At 36.5% G+C, this 22606-nt stretch overlaps 1 protein-coding gene across 4 annotated transcripts in view; it reads left to right on the top strand.

Moving 5' to 3' along the window:
• The window catches only part of MCC (MCC regulator of WNT signaling pathway), a 219108-nt gene that overhangs the window by 155860 nt on the left and 40642 nt on the right, over positions 1 to 22606 (top strand). For all 4 annotated transcript variants that reach the window (XM_074202759.1, XM_074202757.1, XM_074202758.1 and 1 more), the window contains 2 exons: positions 10131 to 10365; positions 20249 to 20455. In XM_074202759.1, the coding sequence (XP_074058860.1) occupies positions 10131 to 10365; positions 20249 to 20455 (442 nt within the window). The remainder of the gene's footprint in view (positions 1 to 10130; positions 10366 to 20248; positions 20456 to 22606) is intronic.

Genomic DNA, 22606 nt, shown 5'->3' on the forward strand with positions numbered 1-22606 from the left:
ACTTTGTTCAAACTCCATAGCTCCTTATCTGGATACAGATGGCACTCTCCTTTGCAGACAGCCCCAAATTGTTCCCGATTGTTGCACTGATGGAATGAGCAAGTCCTTCAAGGTTGAACATCATCCCCATGTTGCTGTTAGGGTATACAGTGTTTTTCTGGTTCTGCTCATCTCAGCATCAGTTCATGCAAATCCCTCCAGGCTTCCCTGAAATCCTGTCCCTCCTGGTTTCTAATAGAACAATAGTGTTCCATGACATACATATACCACAGTTTGCTAAACCATTCCCCAATTGAAGGACATTTACTGGATTTCCAATTCTTTGCCACCACAAACAGGGCTGCTATAAATATTTTTGTACAAGTAATGTTTTTACCCTTTTTACCCTTTTTCATCATCTCTTCATGATATAGACCCAGTAGTGGTATTGCTGGGTCAAAGGGTATGCACATTTTTGTTGCCCTTTGGGCATAGTTCCAAATAGCTCTCCAGAAGGGTTGGATGAGTTCACAGCTCTACCAATAGTGCAATAGTGTCCCAGATTTCCCACAACCCTTCCAACAATGATCATTATCCTCCCTGGTCATATTGGCCAATCTGAGAGGTGTGAGGTGGTACCTCAGAGAAGCTTTAATTTGCATTTCTCTAATAATTAATGATTTAGAGCATTTTTTCATTTGACTATAGCTATGGATTGCTTTGATCTCCTCATCTGTAAATTGCCTTTGCATATCCGTTGACCATTTGTCAATTGGGGAATGGCTTTTTGTTTTAAAAATATGACTCAGTTCTCTGTATATTTTAGAAATGAATCCTTTTTCAGAATCATTAGTTGTAAAGATTGTTTCCCAATTTACTACATTTCTTTTGATCTTGGTTACAGTGGTTTTATTTGTGCAAAAGCTTTTTAATTTACTGTAATCGAAATCATAATTGGTTTTTGGTGATGTTCTCCAACTCTTCCTTAGTAATAAACTGCTCCCCTTTCCATAGATCTGACAGATAAGCTAGTCCTTGATCTTTTAATTTGCTTATAGTATTGTTTTTTATGTCTAAGTCCTGTAACCATTTGCATATTATCTTGGTAAAGGGTGTTAGGTGTTGGTCTAATCTAAGTTTCTTCCATAGTAACTTCCAATTATCCCAGCAGTTTTTATCAAAGAGGGAGTTTTTATCCCAATGGCAGGACTCTTTATATTTTTTTTTTTAGGTTTTTGCAAGACAAATGGGGTTAAGTGGCTTGCCCAAGGCCACACAGCTAGGTAATTATTAAGTGTCTGAGACTGGATTTGAACCCAGGTACTCCTGACTCCGGGGCCGATGCTTTATCCACTATGCCACCTAGCTGACCCGATACTTTATAATATAATTTTAAATCAGGTAGGGCTAAGCCACCTTCTTTTGCACTTTTTTGCATTAAGCTCCTGGCAATTCTTGACTTTTTATTTCTCCGTATGAATTTACTTACAATTTTTTCTCACTCATTAAAGTAATTTTTTGGCATTTTGATTGGTAGGGCACTAAAGAGATACTTTAGTTTTGGTAGAATTGTCATTTTTATTATATTAGCTCTACCTATCCATGAGCAGTTGATATTTGCCCAGTTATTTAAATCTGATTTAATTTGTGTGAGAAGTGTTTTATAATTGTTTTCAAAAAGATTCTGAGTCTGTCTTGGCAAATAGACTCCCAAGTTTATATTGTCTGAGGTTTCTTTGAATGGGATTTCTTTCTAGCTCTTCCTGCTGTATCTTGCTAGACTTATATAGAAAAGTTGAGGATTTATGAGGATTTATTTTATAACCTGCAACTTTGCTAAAATTGCTAATTGTTTCCAGTAGTTTTTTGGATGATTTCTTGGGATTCTCTAGGTAGACCCTCATGTCATCTGCAGAGTGAGAGTTTTGTCTCTTCCTTCCCAATTCTAATTCCTTCAGTTTCTTTTTCTTCTCTAATTGCTGATGCTAACATTTCTAAAACAATGTTGAATAGTAGTGGTGATAATGGGCACCCTTGTTTCACCCCTGATCTTATTGGGAATGCCTCTAGTCTCTCCCCATTGAATATAATGCTTGTTGATGGTTTGAGATAGATAGTGCTAATTATTTTAGGGAACAGTCCATTTATTTCTACACTCTCTAGTGTTTTTAATAGGAATGGACTGGATGCTGTATTTTGTCAAAAGCTTTTTCAGCATCTATTGATATGATTTCTGATAGGTTTGGTATTGATATAATTGAGTATAGTAACAGTTTTCCCAATATTGAACCAACCCTGCATTCCTGGAATAAGTCTTACTTGATCATAATGTATTATCCTAGTGATAACTTGTTGTAATCCTTTTGCTAAGATTTTATGTAAGATTTGTGCATCTATATTCGTCAGGGAAATAGGTCTATAAATTTTATTCTCTGTTTTGAATCTTCCTGGTTTAGGTAACAGCACCATATCGGTTTAATAGAAAGAGTAAGGCAGAGTTCCATTTTTCCCTATTTTTCTAAAGAGTTTATATAGAATTGGAACCAATTCTTCCTTAAATGTTTGGTAGAATTCACTTGTGAATCCATCAGGCCCTGGAGATTTTTTTTTAGGGAGTTCAATGATGGCTTGTTGAATTTCTTTTTCTGAGATAGGTATTTAATCTTTTTTTAGGTATTTAATCTCTTCTTCATTTAACCTGGGCAACTTGTATTTTTGTAAATATTCATCCATTTCACTTAGATTATCAAATTTATTGGCATAGAGTTGGGAAAAATAATTTTGAATTATTACTTTAATTTCCTCCTCATTGGTGGTAAGTTCACTTTTTTCATTTATGATACTAGCAATTTGGTTTTCTTTTTTTTAATCAAATTGGCCAGAGGTTTATCAATTTTATTGTTTTTTTTCATAATACCAACTTTTGGTTTTATTTATTAATTCCATAGTTTTTGTGCTTTCGATTTTATTAATTTCTCCTTTAATTTTTAGAATTTATAATTTGGTATTTAATTGGGGATTTTTGATTTATTCTCCCTCTAATTATTTTTAGTTACATGTTTAGTTCATTGATTTCCTCTTTCTGTAATTTATTCATGTAAGCATTTAGAGCTATAATATATCCCCTGAGAGTCGCTTTGAATGAATTCCATAGGTTTTGGTATGTTGTTTCATTATTATCATTATCTAGGATAAAATGGTTAATTCTTTCTATAATTTGTTTTTTGGTCCACTCATTTTTTAAAATGAGGTTATTCAGTTTCCAATTTGTTCTGCGTCTATATCGCCTTGGCCCAATATTGCATATAACTTTTATTGCATTGTGATCTGAGAAAGATGTATTCACTATTTCTGCCTTTCTGCAGTTGATCATTAGGTTTTCATGTCCTAGTACATGGTTAATTTTTGTATAAGTTCCATGTACTGCAGAGAAAAAGGTATATTCCTTTCTGTCCCTGTTCAGTTTCCTTCATAATTCTACTATATCTAATTTTTTAACAATCAATTTTTCCTCCTTCCTTATCTTGTTTCTTGTTTATTTTATGATTTGATTTATCTAGATTTGTGAGTGGGAGGTTGAGGTCTCCCACTGGTAGAGTTTTGCTGTCTATGTCTTCCTGTAGTTCTTTCAGCTTCTCCTCTAAGAATTTGGGTGATGTCCCACTGCGTGCATATATATTCACTATTGAAATAACTTTATTGTCTATGGTACCTTTTAGGAGGATAAAGTTTCCTTTCTTATCTCTTTTAGTGCTATCTATTTTTTACCCCTGATTTGTCTGAGATATGGATTGCTACCCCTGCTTTTTTTACTTCAGCTGAAGCAAAATATATTTTTCTCAACCTTTTACCTTTACTGTAAATGTATCTCTCTGCTTTAAATGAATTTCTTGTAAGCAGCATATTGTAGGATTCTGGTTTTTAATCCACTCTGCTATTTGTTTACATCTTAAGGGAGAGTTCATCCCATTCACATTCAAAGTTATGATTACTAATTCTTTATTGTCCTCCATGCTATCTGTTTGTATTTTTCCCATTTCCCCCCCTTTATCCATATTCCCCAGGATTTTGTTTCTGAATACCACCCCCTTCAGTGTGTTTGCACTCCTGTATCATCCACTCCCCTTTCTTTCCCCTTTCCCTTTTTCCCTTTTCCCTTCCCTTCCTTTTGTTATTTCCACTTTTTCCCCCCACTCCCCTTCCCTTTCTCCATCCCCCCTGCCCAATTCCCCTTTTAATACTTGAAAGATTAGATGTTTTATAAGTTAACTGAGTATGTGTAGGTTGACTTTAAGCCAAGTCTGATGAGAAGAAGAGTCAGGTGTTTCTCATCTGCTCCCTTCTTCCCTTCTATTACCATAGGTTTTTTTGTACCTCTTAGTGTAATGAGATTTACCCCATTCAATCCCCTCCCTCCTCCCATCTCTTTCCTGCCCCCCTTTTTAAGGAGGTAGTGTTTTTTAGATCATTCTATCTAAGTCATAGAAAATTCGGAGTGTCGGTCACTTCTAGTTCAGTATGTTCTATTGAATAGAGTTAAAATTCTTGAGAGTTATTAGAGTCCTTTCTCAAATGGGGTAAATGTCAGTTACATCTCTTTAGATAGCAGTCTCATAGATAGATCATGAATGTCCGTCATTTCTGGCTAGGTATATTCTCTCTGTTAGAGTTACAATTATGACAATTTTTTTTCCCCATGCTGGGATATAGCCAGTTTGAACTTACTGGATAGCAGGTGTTCCCCCCCCCCCTTTTTTTCTTTTTTTTTAACCTAGATGTGTCTCTTGTACCTCCTGTTATTTAGCTCTGGTCTTTTTATCAGGAATTTTTGGAATTCTTCCATTTTGTTAAATGCCCATCTTTTTCCCCCGGAAGGGAAGGCTCAGCTTTGCAGGAAAGTACATTCTTGGCTGTATTCCAAGCTCCCTTGCTCTTCGAAATATCTCCTTCTAGGCCCTTTGATCCCTTGATGTTGATGCAGCCAGGTCCTGAGTGATCCTTACTATGGCTCCTTGATATTTAAATTGTTTCTTTCTGGCTGATTGTAGGATTTTCTCTTTTATCTGATATTTCTGGAATTTGGCCACAACATTCCTTGTTGTTTTCATTTTAAGATCTTTTTCTGGAAGGGATTGATGTATTCTTTCGATAACTACTTTGCCCTCTGATTCCATAATATCAGGGCAGTTTTCCATCACTAGATCCTGTAATATTAAGTCCTGGCTTTTTTTTCTCTTCAATGTTTTCAGGAAGTCCTATAATTTTCAGGTTGCCCCTCCTCAATCTATTCTCGAGATCAGTGGTTTTGTTGATGAAGTATTTTACATTTGCTTCTATTTTTTCTATTTTTTGATTTTGTTTAACTGACTCTTGCTGTCTCATGGAGTCATTGGTTTCTGTAGACTCCATTCTTTTTTTGGGGGGAGGAATTTTCTTCATTAACCTTTTGCAACTCCTTTTCCAGTTGGTCAATTCTGCTTTTGAAAGTGCTTTCCATTTGACCAATTGAGGTTTTGAGAGGATTATTTTCTTTTTGCATTTGCCCAATTGAGGATCTGAGAGAATTATTCTCATTGAGGATCTGAGAGATTTATTCTCCTTCTGTATTTTTCCAGTTGTACTTTCCTAAGGATTTGTTTTAATTGTCTCTCCCAAATTTTTAAGTTCCTTCCTTATTTCTTCAAGGAAATCTTTCTGTGCTGAAGACCAGAGAGTATTCTCCTCAGAGGTTCTAGGTCTTTCTGAGTTGGGGGTCTTTCCTTTCCAAGAATTTTTCTATGGATCCACCTTTCCACTGACCCTTTGCTAAGACCTTGAGTTGGGGAGGGGCTGGTTCACAGGGGCTTGGGATCACTAGAGGCTGTACTCACTGAGTCCGGTTTCTCTGGCTGGCCAGTAGGAGGTGCTGGTTGCTTTCTCTGGAGTGTCTGTGACTTTGATTGAAGCCTTCTCCCTTTGCTTGAAGGGAGGAGTTGGAGCTATTGAATTCTTTTGCCTTCAATCAATGGTGCTCTTTACCCTGGCTTGAGGTCATTTCTCTGTAGATTGTCAACTGGGCTAATTCTTCTGCTCATACACCTGGGCCTGAGGCAGAATTAGTTGCTGTTGTTCCTTCCAAGAAGAGGTCTGAGCTGTAATGGAGGTGTGGACTCAGTGTTCTTCAGACCAGAGGAGCCCAGGGATTGTGTCTGCAGCTTTCCCACACCAGAACAACCCCCCCACCCTTGTCTGCAAGCTCCCAGGGACAGCACCAACACCAGCACCTCTACTCCCGATTTGACTCAAGGCCCCACTGTCTAGCCCCACTGCTGATCCAGCAGGTCCGGCTCTGGGGCCCTCAGACTCCTGGGTCTAATTCAGCTGTTAATCTGGTTGTTCTGGGGCTGATCCTCCCTCTGAACCCAGACTCACCTGCCTGAATTCGTCCAGTGCTGCTGGGGGAGACAAATCCTGAGGTAGATGTTCTTTCTCCTGGCTTTTTTTTCTGGGTTTTGTGGGTCGGATTTCTTTTAAGAGGTTTGTTTCATATGATATATGGGGAAAGATCAGGAGACTTTAGAACTGTGCCTATCTTCTCTCTGCCATCTTGGCTGAATCTGTTGTTTTTTAAAGAACAAGAAAAACCAGAGTCCTCACTAACTCTTTGAGTTTTGGGTTATTACTTTTAACTTAGATTTATGATCTATTTGTGAACTCAGAGGGAAAGAAAGTAAAAATAATTCTTTATTTTAGAATTGTGCTAATTACTTTTACCGAATTTCATGATATGGGATTGTTAGAGCCAACCCTAATTCCATACCATGTTTCACTTTTAATGTTGAAGATCAATAATTGAAACAAAACCCCCAAAAGTTCATTAAGCAGTTAAGTAAAAGGAGATTCTTTTTAACCCTACTATAGCACTAATATGCAGCAATGTCAATATAATATCAAATAATCAGCAAAGTCAACATAATTGACACTTAGCTTTAGCAAATATGCCCTTCTCATCCCACCCCTTTTTCTTTATATAGAAATATCTGTTCAGCTGGGCAAGCAGGGTATGGGTCTTCAGATATTTAATGAGTCAGGGGCACCACTCCTTTTTACACACCTAAATGATCAGGAAGCCACATCAACACAGACCAGTAGGAAATTTTATCAAAGGTAATATATGTTGAGTCTTGACTGAACCTCAACTAATCAAGTTCTGACTTTGTCAACTCTTAGAGAAAATCAACTCTAATCTTTATTGTCAGGAGTGCAACAGGAAGATAGAGGAAACCTGGGAGTTAATAACATGACAGAATGGGGAAAAAATGATTGAACATGAAACTACAAATCTATAATGTAGAACTTGCTATTTATTTTAAATACATAATAAAGCTAACATGTAACTCTTTTTTTCTCTCCTCTCCACCCCCCTACAGTCTTTCTTTTTTAAAATTTTATTTAATTTTTTTATTTTTTTCAACCATATGTACATATTTATTTTTATCTTACAAAATATCCTTTTGCCCTTTCTCACCCTACTCCCCTCAGGGGTAAATGATCAGGTTAGCATTGTACATACATATCTTTGACAAATAATGTTTACAGATTAGTCATTTTCAGTGTGAGGAATTAGGATTAAGGGCAAGAGGTATGAGATAATTTTTATATAGTGTTTATCAGATTCTGAAGGGTTTTTTGTTTTGTTTCGTTTTTCTTCCTCTGGATGGTGATAACATTGTCCATAGCTGGTCTAAAATGGTTGTCCTAGCTCTCTGAAACTGCTGAGAGTTGCTGCTTCCATCAAGGTTGATCATCTCACAATGTTGTTGTTAATGTGTATATTGTTCTCTTGATTCTGCTCCCTTCCTCTACATTAGATCTGTAATTCATTCCATGTTTCTCTAGATTCCAACAATTTATGGTTTCTTGTAGAATAATAATATTTCATAGTATTCATGTACCGTAACTTGTTTAGGCATACCCCAATTGATAGGCACCCCACAGTCTTTCAATTTTTCACTATCTTCCTTGAATTCAGAGCCCCTTTATTTTGCTGATTATGCTTAGCCAGGCTTCATTCTTTTGAGCTCTCTCACTATTTGTTTCCTTTGAAGACCAAAAGAAATAGTTGTTTTGCCAAAAAAAAAGTTTGTGTTGCAAAGAACATGGAAATAATTTTTGAGGTGACTTTTAAATAATTTTTTTGAGTAATTAGATGCTATAACTGTTTCCAGAAGTAAAGTCATCTGCCTTCATAGTGAAGATTTGTGGTGCAAATGTAGAATATATATAGTTAAATTATTATACATAATTATGTTTTTGTTTTATTAGTAAGTTCATTATTAGTAAACTTCATGTTCAGAAACTTTAGTAGGAGATTAAGGAGAGTGTTAATAATAACTACTATTGGGAATGAAGGTTTCCCCAATATATCAAACAATATTGACATCAACAAGGGCTCTATTTTTATTTAACTGAGAGATATATTGAAATTTTATTAATGAGGAAATAAATTAACATACACTTATAGGGCCAAGCCTGGGGTAAGGAAAACATGACCTTGGACACTTATTTTTGACAAGCCACTTGTTTGCTTTGGTTTACTCATCTGTAAAGTGAGTTGGAGAAAAAGCTGCCAAGAAAATCTCAAATGGGACTAACAGACTAATTTTTTAAAAAAAAGATCTTAGAATGATATGATTAAATGATGTGATTTAAGATAAAACTTTTTTTTAAATATATAAACCAGGGGGCGGCTAGGTGGCGTAGTGGATAAAGCACCGGCCTTGGAGTCAGGAGTACCTGGGTTCAAATCCGGTCTCAGACACTTAATAATTACCTAGTTGTGTGGCCTTGGGCAAGTCTTGCAAAAAAACCAAACAAACAACTAAACACACACACACACACACACACACACACACACACACACACACCCCATTTTTAGCTTATAGGTCAGAGAAAACAAGATGAATTTGATCTTCGGCTATAATTTGCCTACCTTTGGTCCAGGCATTCTACAAACTAACAAATCAAGCTCTGATTTCTAGTGTTTGCCAAGATGTTAAGTGCTCAACTGAAAATGTAGTTTCCCTGCTATCTCTAGACATCCCTTGAAATCCTCCATGGAATTTTTTTTCAAACTCTGAGGATAGTCTACTTATTTTTCTTGATACCGACAACCAGTTACTTTAGGTAGCTTGCCTATCAGAATATCAAAATTCCACCTTTTTTTCAGACCCCTCCATCAAAGATCTCATAGGAGACAAAATGTAAGTCAAGTAATATAAAATAACTTTTAATTTATAAAAATACAATTAAATTTAAAATGATTAGAATTCAACAAAATGTCAAAGTGAATAGGACACTGGGATAGAGCATCTGAATCAAATCCTGCCTCAGTTACATAACCACGTAATTGGGTAAGCCACCTTTACTAAAATCTGTTTCCTCTTCTGTAAAATAAGGGTAATAATAGCATCTACCTCCCAGGGTTATTGTGAGGATGAAATGAGTTAATATTTATAAAATGTTTTGCAAATGTCAACTATCATTGTTATTATTATTAAAATGAATAAAGGTATGGATGTTGGGAATACATATTAAAATTTATATTAACATTATTGTAATTTCTTAGCAGTAGATTTATAAGGTAATGATCCAGCATTTGCTGGAGCCTCTTAGCACATAGCCATTCAAGCATAGGTTCAAATATTTGATAGTCATAGTGTGCTAAATGATTTATCCAGCTCCTCATATTAGTTTGGGAGTTACCAGAAATATTCCAGGTAGATAGGTCAGAGTCTTGAAGGGGCCATATGGTTATTGGAGAAGATTTACCCCTATATCTGGACTAGTTCTCAAAACCCAACTCCACCTCCAGTGAGAAAAATTTGACTTTGAGTAGATGAAAATTTCCAAGTGATTCTGAACCCTATGGGTTTTGAACACCAGACTCAGAAACAACTATAGTTTTGTAATGATGAACTATATTCCTTGCATGGTTCCTTTATATTCCTTTGTGGTCCACTGAACCAGGGTGAAATACTAGGTGTTCTGAAAATTTAGCAGGACTTGGGCAGTATCTTTTGGCCACTCTTAATTTTTTCATTCCTGACCCACTGTGACATTGAATTATAAGAAATAAATGTATGTAGGACATGTATGATTTTCTTTTTCAGCACAACCAGCTCCACCGCTAGTAGCTGTGATACGGAGTTCACCAAGGAAGACGAGCAGAGGCTAAAGGATTATATTCAACAGCTCAAGAATGACAGGGCAGCTGTCAAGCTGACCATGTTAGAATTGGAAAGCATCCATATTGATCCTCTTAGTTACGATGTCAAGCCTCGAGGAGATAGTCAGAGACTAGATCTAGAAAATGCTGTGCTGATGCAGGAGCTGATGGCAATGAAGGTACATATTTAGTGACTACTGTTTCTATTTGTTAGGCTGGCATTGGTTGGGAGAATTTAGAGATGCTCCTAGAAGTGGCACTGACAAATGATGTCATTGGTTTAGCTTTTGAAATTAACAGTGGTTATTTATGGACTCTTTTTCCTGTCTTATGAAAAAGGAACAAGTGGCTAAAATTAAGTAGGTTGTGAATGTATGTGGCATATTTCAGTTATTATTGAGAGAAAGAGATTGATAATATGAAAGTAGTTTGTTTACTGAGGGACAGAAGGAGCACTAGAATAAGAAAAGACTAATCTAGAAAGCAAAGTTAGTACCCAGAGAGATATTAGTTGAAAGAGTTTTACACCTGTGCAAGCAATTGATTTGATAGCCATAAAGTAAGGGATTGTACCAAATCTAAGTGCAAGGTTAAACTAGCCCCAAAGTAATTTGTATTCTGGATTATATTAGGTTAATTTATGTATGTGTCCCATCCCCCTAACTAGTTTGCAAGTCCTTTGAAGACAGAGAGTATAATCTCAAGATCAAACACAATAATTTATACAATGGGTATTTAAGGAACTTCCTAAGAACAAAATAGATTTAATTATACAGAGATTTGTCTGGAAAAGATCTGTGTTCTTATTTTTTTTCCAGTGACATGAAAATTTCCAACATTCATCCACTTGCATATTTATAAATTACACAATTTTCTTCCATTTTTCTCTTCCCAGTTACTTCTTCTGTTCCCCTCAGGGACAAACAGTCTAGTGAACTAGACTAGTGTAAATTTTTGTAAATGAACTTTGTTTTTTGTTTTTGCAAGATTTGGGGCTAGATGACTTGCTCCAGGTCACACAGCAAGTAAGGATCGAGTGTCTGAGGTCAAATTTGAACTCTGGCCTTTTTGACTCCAGGATTGGTGCTCTATCTACCCCAAATTCTGGGTTCTTTACGTAAACTATGAGTTCATTAAAGTCAAAAGTATTCTCATAACCAAAAATGCTACTATTAAGATAGCACTGAGAAGCAAAATGTCCACGATTATGGAAGTGATAGGCCCAATGTAATCCAGACCACATCTGTAATATGTTCTTGGATAAATTGTGATGATTGTCAATAGCCCCAGAACAAACTTTAGTCCTTGGACCCTGTCATATAATTTGGCCAAGGGAATGTAGTGAGTAAATCAGGTGGGAGGATCAATATATAGCTGTCTTCTCCACTGGAAACAATAGTACTCCCCTACCTGGGAGTAAGAGAAAATTACTCTGCTTCTGCTAGCTTCTTATTTTTTTTTCCCTTGATGGTGACTTAATAATTCCAAGATTCTATGACATATGACTTCAACCTCCTAAGACAACTCCATGTCAGTGACCATCTTCTATCCAGTATTACACTAAGAATGTATTCTTCCTTTGTTCTGAGCCACACAACCCTTCTGACAGGGATAGGGCATGTTTTAGACAGAGACCTGACGTATTAGAAAATTATCACTGGGGTGACTAGGTGGCATAGTGGATAAAGCACTGGCCTTGGAGTCAGGAGTACCTGGGTTGAAATCCAGTCTAAGACACTTAATAATTACTTAGCTGTGTGGCCTTGGGCAAGCCACTTAAGCCCATTTGCCTTGCAAAAAAAAAAAAACCCAAAAAACAAAAAAACAAAACTATCACTGGCATATCGCATTTCCCAGATTCTTAAAAAAATCCCCAAATACTCTTCCCTTTCAAATACTGTCTGTCTATTATATTTATAAAGTACTTAGCATAGTGCCTAATATGTAATAGGTGCTTAATAAGTGCTTATTCCCACTCCACCCCAATAGAATGAGGGAAGTTTAATGCATTATTTCCCATATCATTGTTTGCTAACAAAGACTGACAGTTTTGGCTGTTTTCTGTGTTATTTTGAAGTGTTTGGGAAGATATTTTAATCCCCCCCCCCCCCCCCCCCCCCACTAATTTTAGTTTCCAATTTCTGAGGGAGCCCACAGGTAGACCAACTTTCTGGACTCTAGAAACATAGAAACATGAGATGGAATGCTTGATATACTTGTTCAATCTTCAGTAAAGAATGTGTTGTATAAGGATGCTTATCAAATTAGCAGGTCACCTAAAGCTGAGAAGGATAGCTCAACATACTAGATCTAAAAACAAATATCAGAATCTAAAAAGATCTTGACAAAAGTATAGCCTAGAGTATTGGGCTTAATCTAATAAGATAATATCAAATAAGGAGAAAAGTAAAATCTTAAACTTATGTACAAAATAAAATCACCTTCACAAATACATCAAGGAGACAATGATAAATCAGTCATCTATCTGAAAAAAAAGTGACATTTTAGTGAATTACAAACTAGCCAAAAAAGATAATACAGTCTTGGGTTCCATTAAAAGACGCATGGCTTCCAAGAATAAGGAATAAGAGTAAAAGTTAGAACTGTCCAAACAGAATGGGTTGCTATAGCAGGTAATGGATTGTTCCTCTTTAGAATCCTTCAGGCAGAGGTTGTCTCAGCTCTTCTTGGGCATGGGATTCACCTAGATTGATGTTGAGTTCCTTCCATATCTCACAATTTGTGACCACATTTAGATTAGCTTTTTAAGAAAGTTTTATCATTCTTTGAGAAACAATTAAAATCAAAATAATATCACAGTGAAGCCTAGACTCATATGTATATGTTCATGATTCTAGGTAGCATAAGAAAGTTTGAAGTATCAGAAAACCTGGGTTCAAATTCTGATTCTAACTTATATAATTTATCTTGTTCTTGAGTAAGTTGGTTATTGCTCTGAGCTTCAGTTTCCTTATCTATAACATGGGATTTCAAATTTTTACCTTTTATACTTCACAAAGGTAACATGAGGAAAATGCTTTGTAAAGCTTTAAGTGTACAAGAAATGAAATTAGTATGTGTTTCTAAGTATCTCATGATTTGTTATTTTGAAAAGCAAGAAGTTGGACTCTAGTTGTGTGACTAGACTTATCATTTAACCTTTCAATAGGGGAAAAGGAGGAAAAAAAGCATTCTAGGCAATGGGAGTAGCTAGATTTTTCCAGAAGCCTAGAGACTAGAGCCAAGAATGGTTTGCTCATGAAATAGTAAGGAAGCCAATGTCACTGGATTAAAGAGTAAGGTAGAAGAGAGCTAGGTCATGAAGGACTTTAAGAGCTAATAGAGGGGGCAGCTAGATGGCACAGTGGATAGAGCACCAGCCCTGGAGTCAGGAGTACCTGAGTTCAAATCCAGCCTCAGACACTTAATAATTACTTAGCTGTGTGGCCTTGGGCAAGCCACTTAATCCATTTGCCTTGCAAAAAGCTAAAAAAAAAAAAGCTAATAGAGGATCTTGTATTTGATCCTAGTGGTGAAGATAACATGGTCAGACCTTCCCTTTAGAAAAATCACTGATGGCTGAATGAAAGGTAGATTGGAGTGGGAAGATACTTTGGGCAAGGAGAACCACCAGCAGGCTATTGTAGTAATCGCAGCATGAGATGACAAGAGCCTGTATCAGAATGTCAGAAAAGAGGACACATTTGAGATATGTGGCAAAGGCCAAGAGATTAGAATTGGTGAGTGATCTAGAGTGAGGAATTAAGGCCAATGCCTAGGTTGTAGTTCTGAGGGAGTGGGAGGATTATGATGCCCTTCATAGTAATAAGGAATTTGATGTAGGTGGTAGAGAAAGTAGTTTTTAGGGGAAAAGATGAATATCATGTTGGATATGCAGAGCTTAAATCTAATTCTAGATGTCTGAAAGGCAAGACTGGAGATCATTAGAGAAGTTGAAGCAGGTTAGGTACATTTGAGTTTGCCAGAAAGTTAGGAAGAGGTAAGTAGGAAAGATGTTTTCTATTTTGGATCTATTTGAGTATGAGATGTCTATGGGACATTCAGTCCAGAACTGTTGGGATGCAAGAGACAGGTTAGGATTACACACACACACACACACACACACACACACACACATGTGTGTGTGTATGTGTGTGTATGTATATATCTGAGAATCATTTATATGGAGATGATAATTGAAAACTTCAGGGAGTAGAAGAGCCCTCAAGATAAACCTTTGAGGGAGAGTCACTTTTAGTAAGCATGAAGAATCCATGAAGGAAACTGAGGAGTGACTAGAAATGAAGCACAACAATCAGAAGTGAATCTTGTCATGAAAGCCTAGATAAGAGACAGTATTTAGAAAAGATATTGTAAAGTGTCAATATCAAGAAGGATGAGAATGAAAAAAGATCTTCAGGTTGAGAAATTAAGATATCATTGATAACTTTGGAGAAAGTAGTTTCAGTCAAATTAGGGAATCAATGCAGATGATTTTATAAAAGAAACACTGATGCAGGTAGGTTTCTCAAGGACCAAAAAGAGGAGAAATATAAAATAGTAGCAAATATAGAGGGCCTGGTAGGATCAAGTGAGAATTTCTTAAGTTTGGGGAAATTTCTTAACTATTAACATGTTTGTACAGGGAAGCCAGACAAGTGAAGATGAAGTAGATTTGATAAAGGAGACAATTTATTGGATTATCTAAGGATATAGGTGTCATTTAGAGAGATTTTCCTTGGCAAGGAAAAATGCCACCCCTTCATGAGAGCCAAGCATGAAGGAAGAGACAGTAGTGAAAGATGGCTTATTGATCTTAGATGAGGAAGAGTGAAGAGGAGCAAATGTTTAGTGAATAACCTTGATTTTACAATGAGATATAGAGAAACTTGATATTCTGGAAAACTCAATGAATATTTTTGCTTCTGCTGACCAATAGCATATTGACTTTTTTTTTTTTTTTTTTTTAGGTTTTTGCAAGGCAAATGGGGTTAAGTGGCTTGCCCAAGGCCACACAGCTAGGTAATTATTAAGTGTCTGAGTCCAGATTTGAACCCAGGTACTCCTGACTCCAGGGCCACCTAGCTGCCCCCATATTGACTTTTTCATAAGGAAACATACCATTTCCTGATTTTCAGAGAATGTGGACTATGTGATTTTTTTTGAAAAAAAAAAGCAATTTTATCACAATAGTCTTATCAAATACCATTGTACCATTTTCTAAGATAGCACATCAAATATCTTTAATTTGTTCAATTACTATTTTAAAAACCACTACCACATGTGATAACCCAAACAAAGTAAATTTTTTGTTTGTTTTTTCCCATTGATTGGGGGATGATTAGAGAAATTTTGGTTTTTGGTTAAGGTGAAACATTATTACAACATGATGAATATGAAAAATTTGAACTTTCCTCTGACTAGATATTAAATAAAATAAATAGAAACACAAAGGCAACGTGCATAATGATTAAAACAATGTAAACTGAAAATAAAAAAAATCCTCAATACTTTGTAATTTTAATGACAAGACAGAAAAGGACAAAAGAGTACATTTCTCTCTTCTTTGCAGAGGTTGGGCATTGTTGCTCATTTTCTTGATTTTTTTTTTGTTGTTGTTGTTAAGGGATGGCTAACTGGGTTGGTTGAGAGGGGCAATGACAGACAAATTTGGAAATTTAAAAGTTGTAACAAACAGAAAATAGCTTTCTTTTTCAAAGCAAATATATCCCCTTGACTTTTTTTTTTTAATTTTTGTAAGGCAATGGGGTTAAGTGATCTGCCCAAGGCCACACAGCTAGGTAATTATTAAGTGTCTGAGGCCGGATTTTGAACTAAGGTACTCCTGGCTCCAGAGTGGTGCTCTATCCACTGCACCACCTAGTTGCCCCCTCCCCTTGACATTCATAGGTCAACAATGTGGTTAATACAGAGTTTGTCCTAACTAATAAACAAATTATCCTGATAAGCCCATTTTAAAGTAATGAAATAATGAATAGAATTTTAAATAAATATTTAGTGGTAGGAATTATTCTCTGTAACTCTCCCTTTTAGATCAAAAAGCTTATCTTACAAAGCTATATGAGATCAGATTACTGTAGAAAGGCATATGATATGCTCATACCCAGAATCAGTTCAGAGGCAAGTAGAAATGAAAAATATTTGTTTACAGAGATGGTATAGTAAAGGTTCATAAGTAAATCCTGTTAGCATAATCTGGTATCTGACCCACATATAGCACCTTCTCATTTTTAATTCAGTTATGTTCTTTGTCTTAATTGAAATGCCAGTTTTTCATTTCTATGGCCTTCTTCTAAGGTGGATATTTTTTGTTGACTCTTAGAAATAAAGAGCCAAGGAATCATGTACCTGGAAAAGAAACATTTACCTTGCATAAGCCAATTGATGTTCTGTTCTTTAGATTTTGGTGTTGCTGAATTAATAATTTCTTGAAGAAGCCCTGTATCCTACATGAAGCTGTTGCTTATTCTAGACCTCATTCTGGATCAATCAGTTCCTTAAACATTTAAGTGCCCACTATGTGTCAGGTACTTTAACTAAATGCTGAGGACACAGAAAAATGACAAAAGACAATCTTGGTCCTCACAGTCTAATGGAGAAGAGAACATGCAAACAACCATGCACAAAAAAGATATATACAGGATAAATAGGAAATAATCAGTAGAAGGAAAGGTTTCCTATAGAAGGTAGTCTTTTATCTGGTACTTGAAGGAAGCAGGAACCAGAGATGGGAAGATAGTATTTATCAAAATAAAAATCTGCAATAAAGCAAAACTGAACCATGAATTCCAAACATGAACTCTTTATTAGCCAAAGTAGCAAATGCCAATTAAAAAAAAATCCAAGACTCCCCAGTTGTCAGTGGTGAATGTGACAAAGCATCTCTTTTATGCAGTTACATGTAGTTCAGTGATGCAAACTAAATGACACATTTTTCTGACAAAAAGATAGATGGGTTACATTTGATTTGAGAGAGGACTTTCAGAACCCATGATAATAGGAAAAACTTAGAATTGGCGAAGATCCTCAGAAGTCTTGTGATTAGCAAACATTCTATGACCAGTTTGACTCATTTTCTTTTCTGTCCACCTTCCATGGTCAGCAAAAAGCTCGTAGATTTTGAGTCTTTGAGGTCAGACTTTTGCCCATAGGAACAGGGAAGGTAAACTCTTAAAAAATGTAAAACTGAGACCTATATGAAGTCCAGTCTGATCTACAAGTATTGGTTTTGAGATTAGCATTCAATCATTAATAAATAATACAAAATAAAGTGGGTTATCAATTTTCATTTTCACATTCCCCCTTTGATTCTATAGAGACATGTCTCCATTGAATTACCATCTAGAAACCAAACTGATAGAAGTAGACATGATCACTATCTATTAGAATTAAATTAGGAATGGGGCAATAGAAAGCAATAATTACAAGGTGCAATATTTTATACAAGGCCAACCATAAATGGTTGGATTATTATTGGTGTTAGTTGACTGCTACCAATGACCCAGCAAAAGGTTCTAAGACTTTCATGCCTTCTCAGTCTGTTATTTGTACACAAGAAAAGGCACTTATGATTTGGGAATGCTTTGGTGCTGCAGACTAAAATCATGTAACCTAAGACCACCATGTTGGAAAAAATCTGTTGGGGTCGGTCCCTTTTGATAAGCTAGACTTACAGAGAAAAATGGTGCATGGAAAAGGTAGAATTTATATTACTTTCAGGTAATACAATGAACAAGTGCTTTTGGCCCTGAGTATCTCAATGTCCATTTAATCTCTAGTTGAGTTTCAGATACCTCAGGCATTCATATGGTCCCTGGACTCAGTTAATAGCAGCTCTAAAGGTAGAGCTTCAAAAAGGTCTTAATACAATTTAGTAACTAATTGAGATGGTGTAATATAGAATGTCAAATTAGGAACCCATGACTGAAACATTGGAGAACTTATATTTGACATTTTTATCCTAATACTGTTGTTATTCCTAAAAATCAATGCATGAAAGCCTGACTTATAAAATGAGTCCTTCAATTGTTTTAGCCTTTATTTCAGAATCAATACTCATAAAAAAATTAAGCCTTCAAAACCAGAAGGTTTTGATTCATAGATTCATAGGCCAATGTATATTCCATGAAAGTTATTTGTATTTGAGAGCCTTTGGTTTACACTCATATATCTTGCTGATCCTCAAAATTGTGTGTTCTTTTTAATTTCAAGAAATTTTACATTCATCTTCATTCATCCTTATCCATCTTTATCTAATTCATTCCCTCATTAAGAAGGTATTATGATTATAATAACATAATGAAAGGATGTTGTGATTTACTATAAATTTCCCATGTTTTCCTATAAACTAAATGTCCTATTAGTTGTAAGACTTTATGGTCTCTATTATATATAATTCATATGACAGTTTAAAATTATTACTCACTATATTTCATCTATAATTATTATATATTTTCATTTTCACATATTCCAAACATAGGGGATAAATAGAGAAAATTACTGGAGTCAAGAGACAAAGAGTCTTGTTCAAGGAACAGTTAGGAGACCAGAGTCAGTGGACAAAAGATCCTTGGGATGTGGGGATGTAAAGGTGTTAAGAATACTTAAAAAGTTGGAGGGAGTTAAGTTATGATGGCCTCTGAACTCCAAGCAGAAAATTTGCAATTCTATCCTGGAGGTAACAGAAAATACTTTGGGTTTAATGCGGGAGACCTCTGAAAGACAAACTAATCAGCAGGCTACTATAACTGGAATGAGAAGATGGGAGCCTGCAGCAGGGGATAGAATATCAAAAGGCAGGAGAGCATATTCAAGAGGTATTATAAATGTGTACACAAAAGCCTTGTTAACATGTGGAGCTGAAAGAATTGAAGAGTCAAGGTTGATGCCTGTGTTGTGATCCTGAAGAAATGGGAAGGTGATAGTAGACCTCAGCAATGAGGAAATATGGAGGGAGATGGGATGGGGGGGGTGAGAGATAATAAGTTCAGTTTTGCATCTACTATGCTTCAGGCATCTAGAGGACACCCAATTAGAAAAGTCTGAAAGGAGATTTGCAGAGAGATTAGAACTGGATAAGTAAATGTGACATGCATCAGCATAGAGATAATTGAATCCACCCAATAAAGCTGTATACTGGGAGAAGAACAAAACTCTGAGAAAGTCAAGATTAGTAAGTATGATACAGATAAAATGTAAATGCAGAAGTTTGAGGATTGGTTAGATAAATAGAAAAAAATGCAAAGATTCCTAAAAACCAAGAAAGAAGAGAGCATTTAGAGGAGGGCAATGGACAATGTTAAAAATTACAGATAAGTCAAGAAGGATGAGATTTGAGAAAAGGCCCTATGGATTTGCAATTAAATTGGTAACTTTAGAGAGAGTAGTTTCTTTTGACTGGTATGGTGGAAAGTGAGGTTGTAGAGAGTCAAGAAAAGTATGAACGGAGAGAAATTGAAGGCACTTAAGATTTTTTTTCAAATATTTTCAAATATTGGGAAAATGTGAGATGAGCAGTGATGGTAAGATAAAGTGTAAGGGTGTGGGGAGACGTGCATGGTGGTAGATAGTATGGTAGCATCTGGTAAATAGGGAGATTCTAGGTAATGAGGGAGTGGGAATGATAGAGAAACAGCAGTTCTCTGAAGGAGGAAGAATGGAATGGGTTCACTAGCACACAGAGGCATTTGCTTTAGCATAGAGGAAAGGCCTTTTTACTTGAGACAGATAATGGAGATAGTGATAGAAGGCACCTGGGTGATAAAATAATGAGAAGGGGATTAGAGGGATCTTTTGATGACTAGCCTCAAATTTTTTCAAAGTATGAGTCAAGGCACTCAACTGAAAGAGGAGGTGCCTTGGGAAATTTGAGGAGGATTGAAAAGATCTAGAAGAGCCACTTTGGAAAATGGGTCAGTTAGGGAGGTACTGAAGCATTGCCTAGCCGAAGTGAGGGCCTAGATGAAATTTATAGTAGATACAATCAGAATAGCTTTGTGATTCTTCTCTATAAATTAGCAGACCACTTGCTTTGTTTTATAGGAGGAAATGGCTGAGCTGAAAGCCCAATTATACCTACTGGAGAAAGAGAAGAAAGCTCTTGAACTGAAGCTGAGTACCCGAGAGGCCCAGGAACAAGCATATTTGGTACATATTGAACATCTCAAGTCTGAGGTAGAGGACCAGAAGGAACAAAAAATGAGGACACTTAGTTCCACCAGCAGTGGAAGCAAAGAAAAAATTGGCAAGGTAAAAGAATGCATGATGCTGCCCAGTAGCTTTAATGGCAGACCGATCTAGTGGATAGCTGGAAGGGTATTTTAGTGAGGAAGGAAGGGTGAGAAGAAAGTAATGCACATTTCACTACTATTACTAGAACATGATTGGTTCTTGTCCTTTATTATTGTAGGAGACTAAAAATGATATCACTTATTTTTAAAGCCAAGTTACAGTATGTCTGACCAATATGAGTTCAGAATGTTTTATCATAGGTCAAGGACACCAGAGATGGGTTCTCTAAAATTGGGCTTCTCATGTTTCCTTTGAGATACTTCAATTCTGCCTTGCTCATAGAGGGCATATAATGCTGGTCAGTCCTGTGTAATTCTCTCCTGTGCTGCACTATCAGTTCCAAAGTTCTTTTCTTCTTTTGTTCTTTTCTTAAAAATAATTTTATTTATCAAGGCAATGGAATTAAGTGACTTGCCCAATGTCTCACAGCCAGGCAATCAATAAGTGTCTGAAATCGGATTTGAACTCAGGTCCTCCAGACTCCAGGGCCAGTCTTTTATCCACTGCACCACCTAACTGCCCCTCCAATTTTGTGTTTTTTTGTTTTTGTTTTTGTTTTAGGTTTTTGCAAGGCAAATGGGGTTAAGTGGCTTGCCCAAGGCCACACAGCTAGGTAATTATTAAGTGTCTGAGACGGGATTTGAACCCAGGTACTCCTGACTCCAGGGCCAGTGCTTTATCCACTAGGCCACCTAGCCGCCCCCACCTTTTTTCTTTATTATCAAATTTTGGTTTCCACACCTTCCTAATAATTCCTCCTTCAAATCATAATTTTATTATTGACACGACTACTGACTTTTTCTATCAAGATCTTACTTCCTCATTACTAGGTATGTACCTGTCCTATTTTCCAGGTTTGCCAACTTTTTGATGTCCCTGCTAATTTCTTTACTACTTGCCTATTGGCATCTATCTTTAGGCAGCAATTTGATAGATTCAATTTACCACAAACTCCTTCTCCAATCAACAGATAGTCTAATACAACTCTATGTTGAATAACTCCCTCTTTTGTTGGCATGGCTTAGTCCACCAGCAAGTCCAGGGCCCTAGCTGTCTAATTGGTAATTATTTCCACTACAGCTTCGTATCCAATCAGGATATAAATTGAGGTTCCATAGCCCTAATTCCCATCCTGTGCCCAGGTAGCAGGCCCATTGGTAGAGTTAACAATTCCCTGACCAATCCTTTGGCAGATGGGTGCATGCAGTGGTTATCACAATTTTCTTTACCTTAATGGATCCTGATAAGGGATCCAGGTATCATCATTACATCTCACATGAATCTCAGTTTACCTATCTCTGTAAATTGTACAGTCCAGAATATGTGTATCCTGCTTCCAGGCATAAGTCCACAGACATTTTGCTACTCCCCAGGAGGATATCCTGTTCAGACTGGTATAGAAAATAGTCACCCTGAACTGAATCATTCATATACCACTGGTGTTTCTTGCCTCTGCACTAGAATACTAGTCCGGACTCAGGGGTACTGGCATCCACGACCAATTCTCACACTTCTGTGAACCACTACAGTTAGCCATACCAAAAGACTGGGCAGTGACTTCTGTCCGCTAGATTCTTGTCCCACCTTTACTAATACTGTTTTCTAAATCAGAGATAGGATATACAGACTCATATAAGATGTAATCATGCCATCCAATAATCTCCCTCCTTTTCTCTCAGTGGAAAACATCTTCACCCTGGCTCTACTCCTTCTCGTTTCCTTAAGGAGAAGGGCATAAGTAGGGGGTCAAGGGGAAGTTACAGGTATCAAATGGGACAGATCCCCTGACAAAACAATGTATACATAGGCAAGAGATGGTGGAGATGAGTTGGTCCAGTGTCTTTCCTTCTCTCTACTCTTCTTCCCTGGAGACATCTGATGCCCTTCTGCATCTTCTGAATCTGTTCCAATAAGGTCCTCTCCAGTTCAGGTGACTTGTAGAGACCTCTTCTGGTGAAGAAACTGCTCAGCATTTTACCCAGACCAAAACACATGTTTTCATCACAAGACAACAAGATTCTAGAGCTTATTACAATTTCCATTTTGCTTTACTCACTGTCATGTTGACATACATACTTCATTTTAACACAATAAACTTCCATAACTGTT

This window comes from Macrotis lagotis, chromosome X (assembly GCF_037893015.1).
Source record: "Macrotis lagotis isolate mMagLag1 chromosome X, bilby.v1.9.chrom.fasta, whole genome shotgun sequence".
Classification (NCBI taxonomy): domain Eukaryota; kingdom Metazoa; phylum Chordata; class Mammalia; order Peramelemorphia; family Peramelidae; genus Macrotis; species Macrotis lagotis.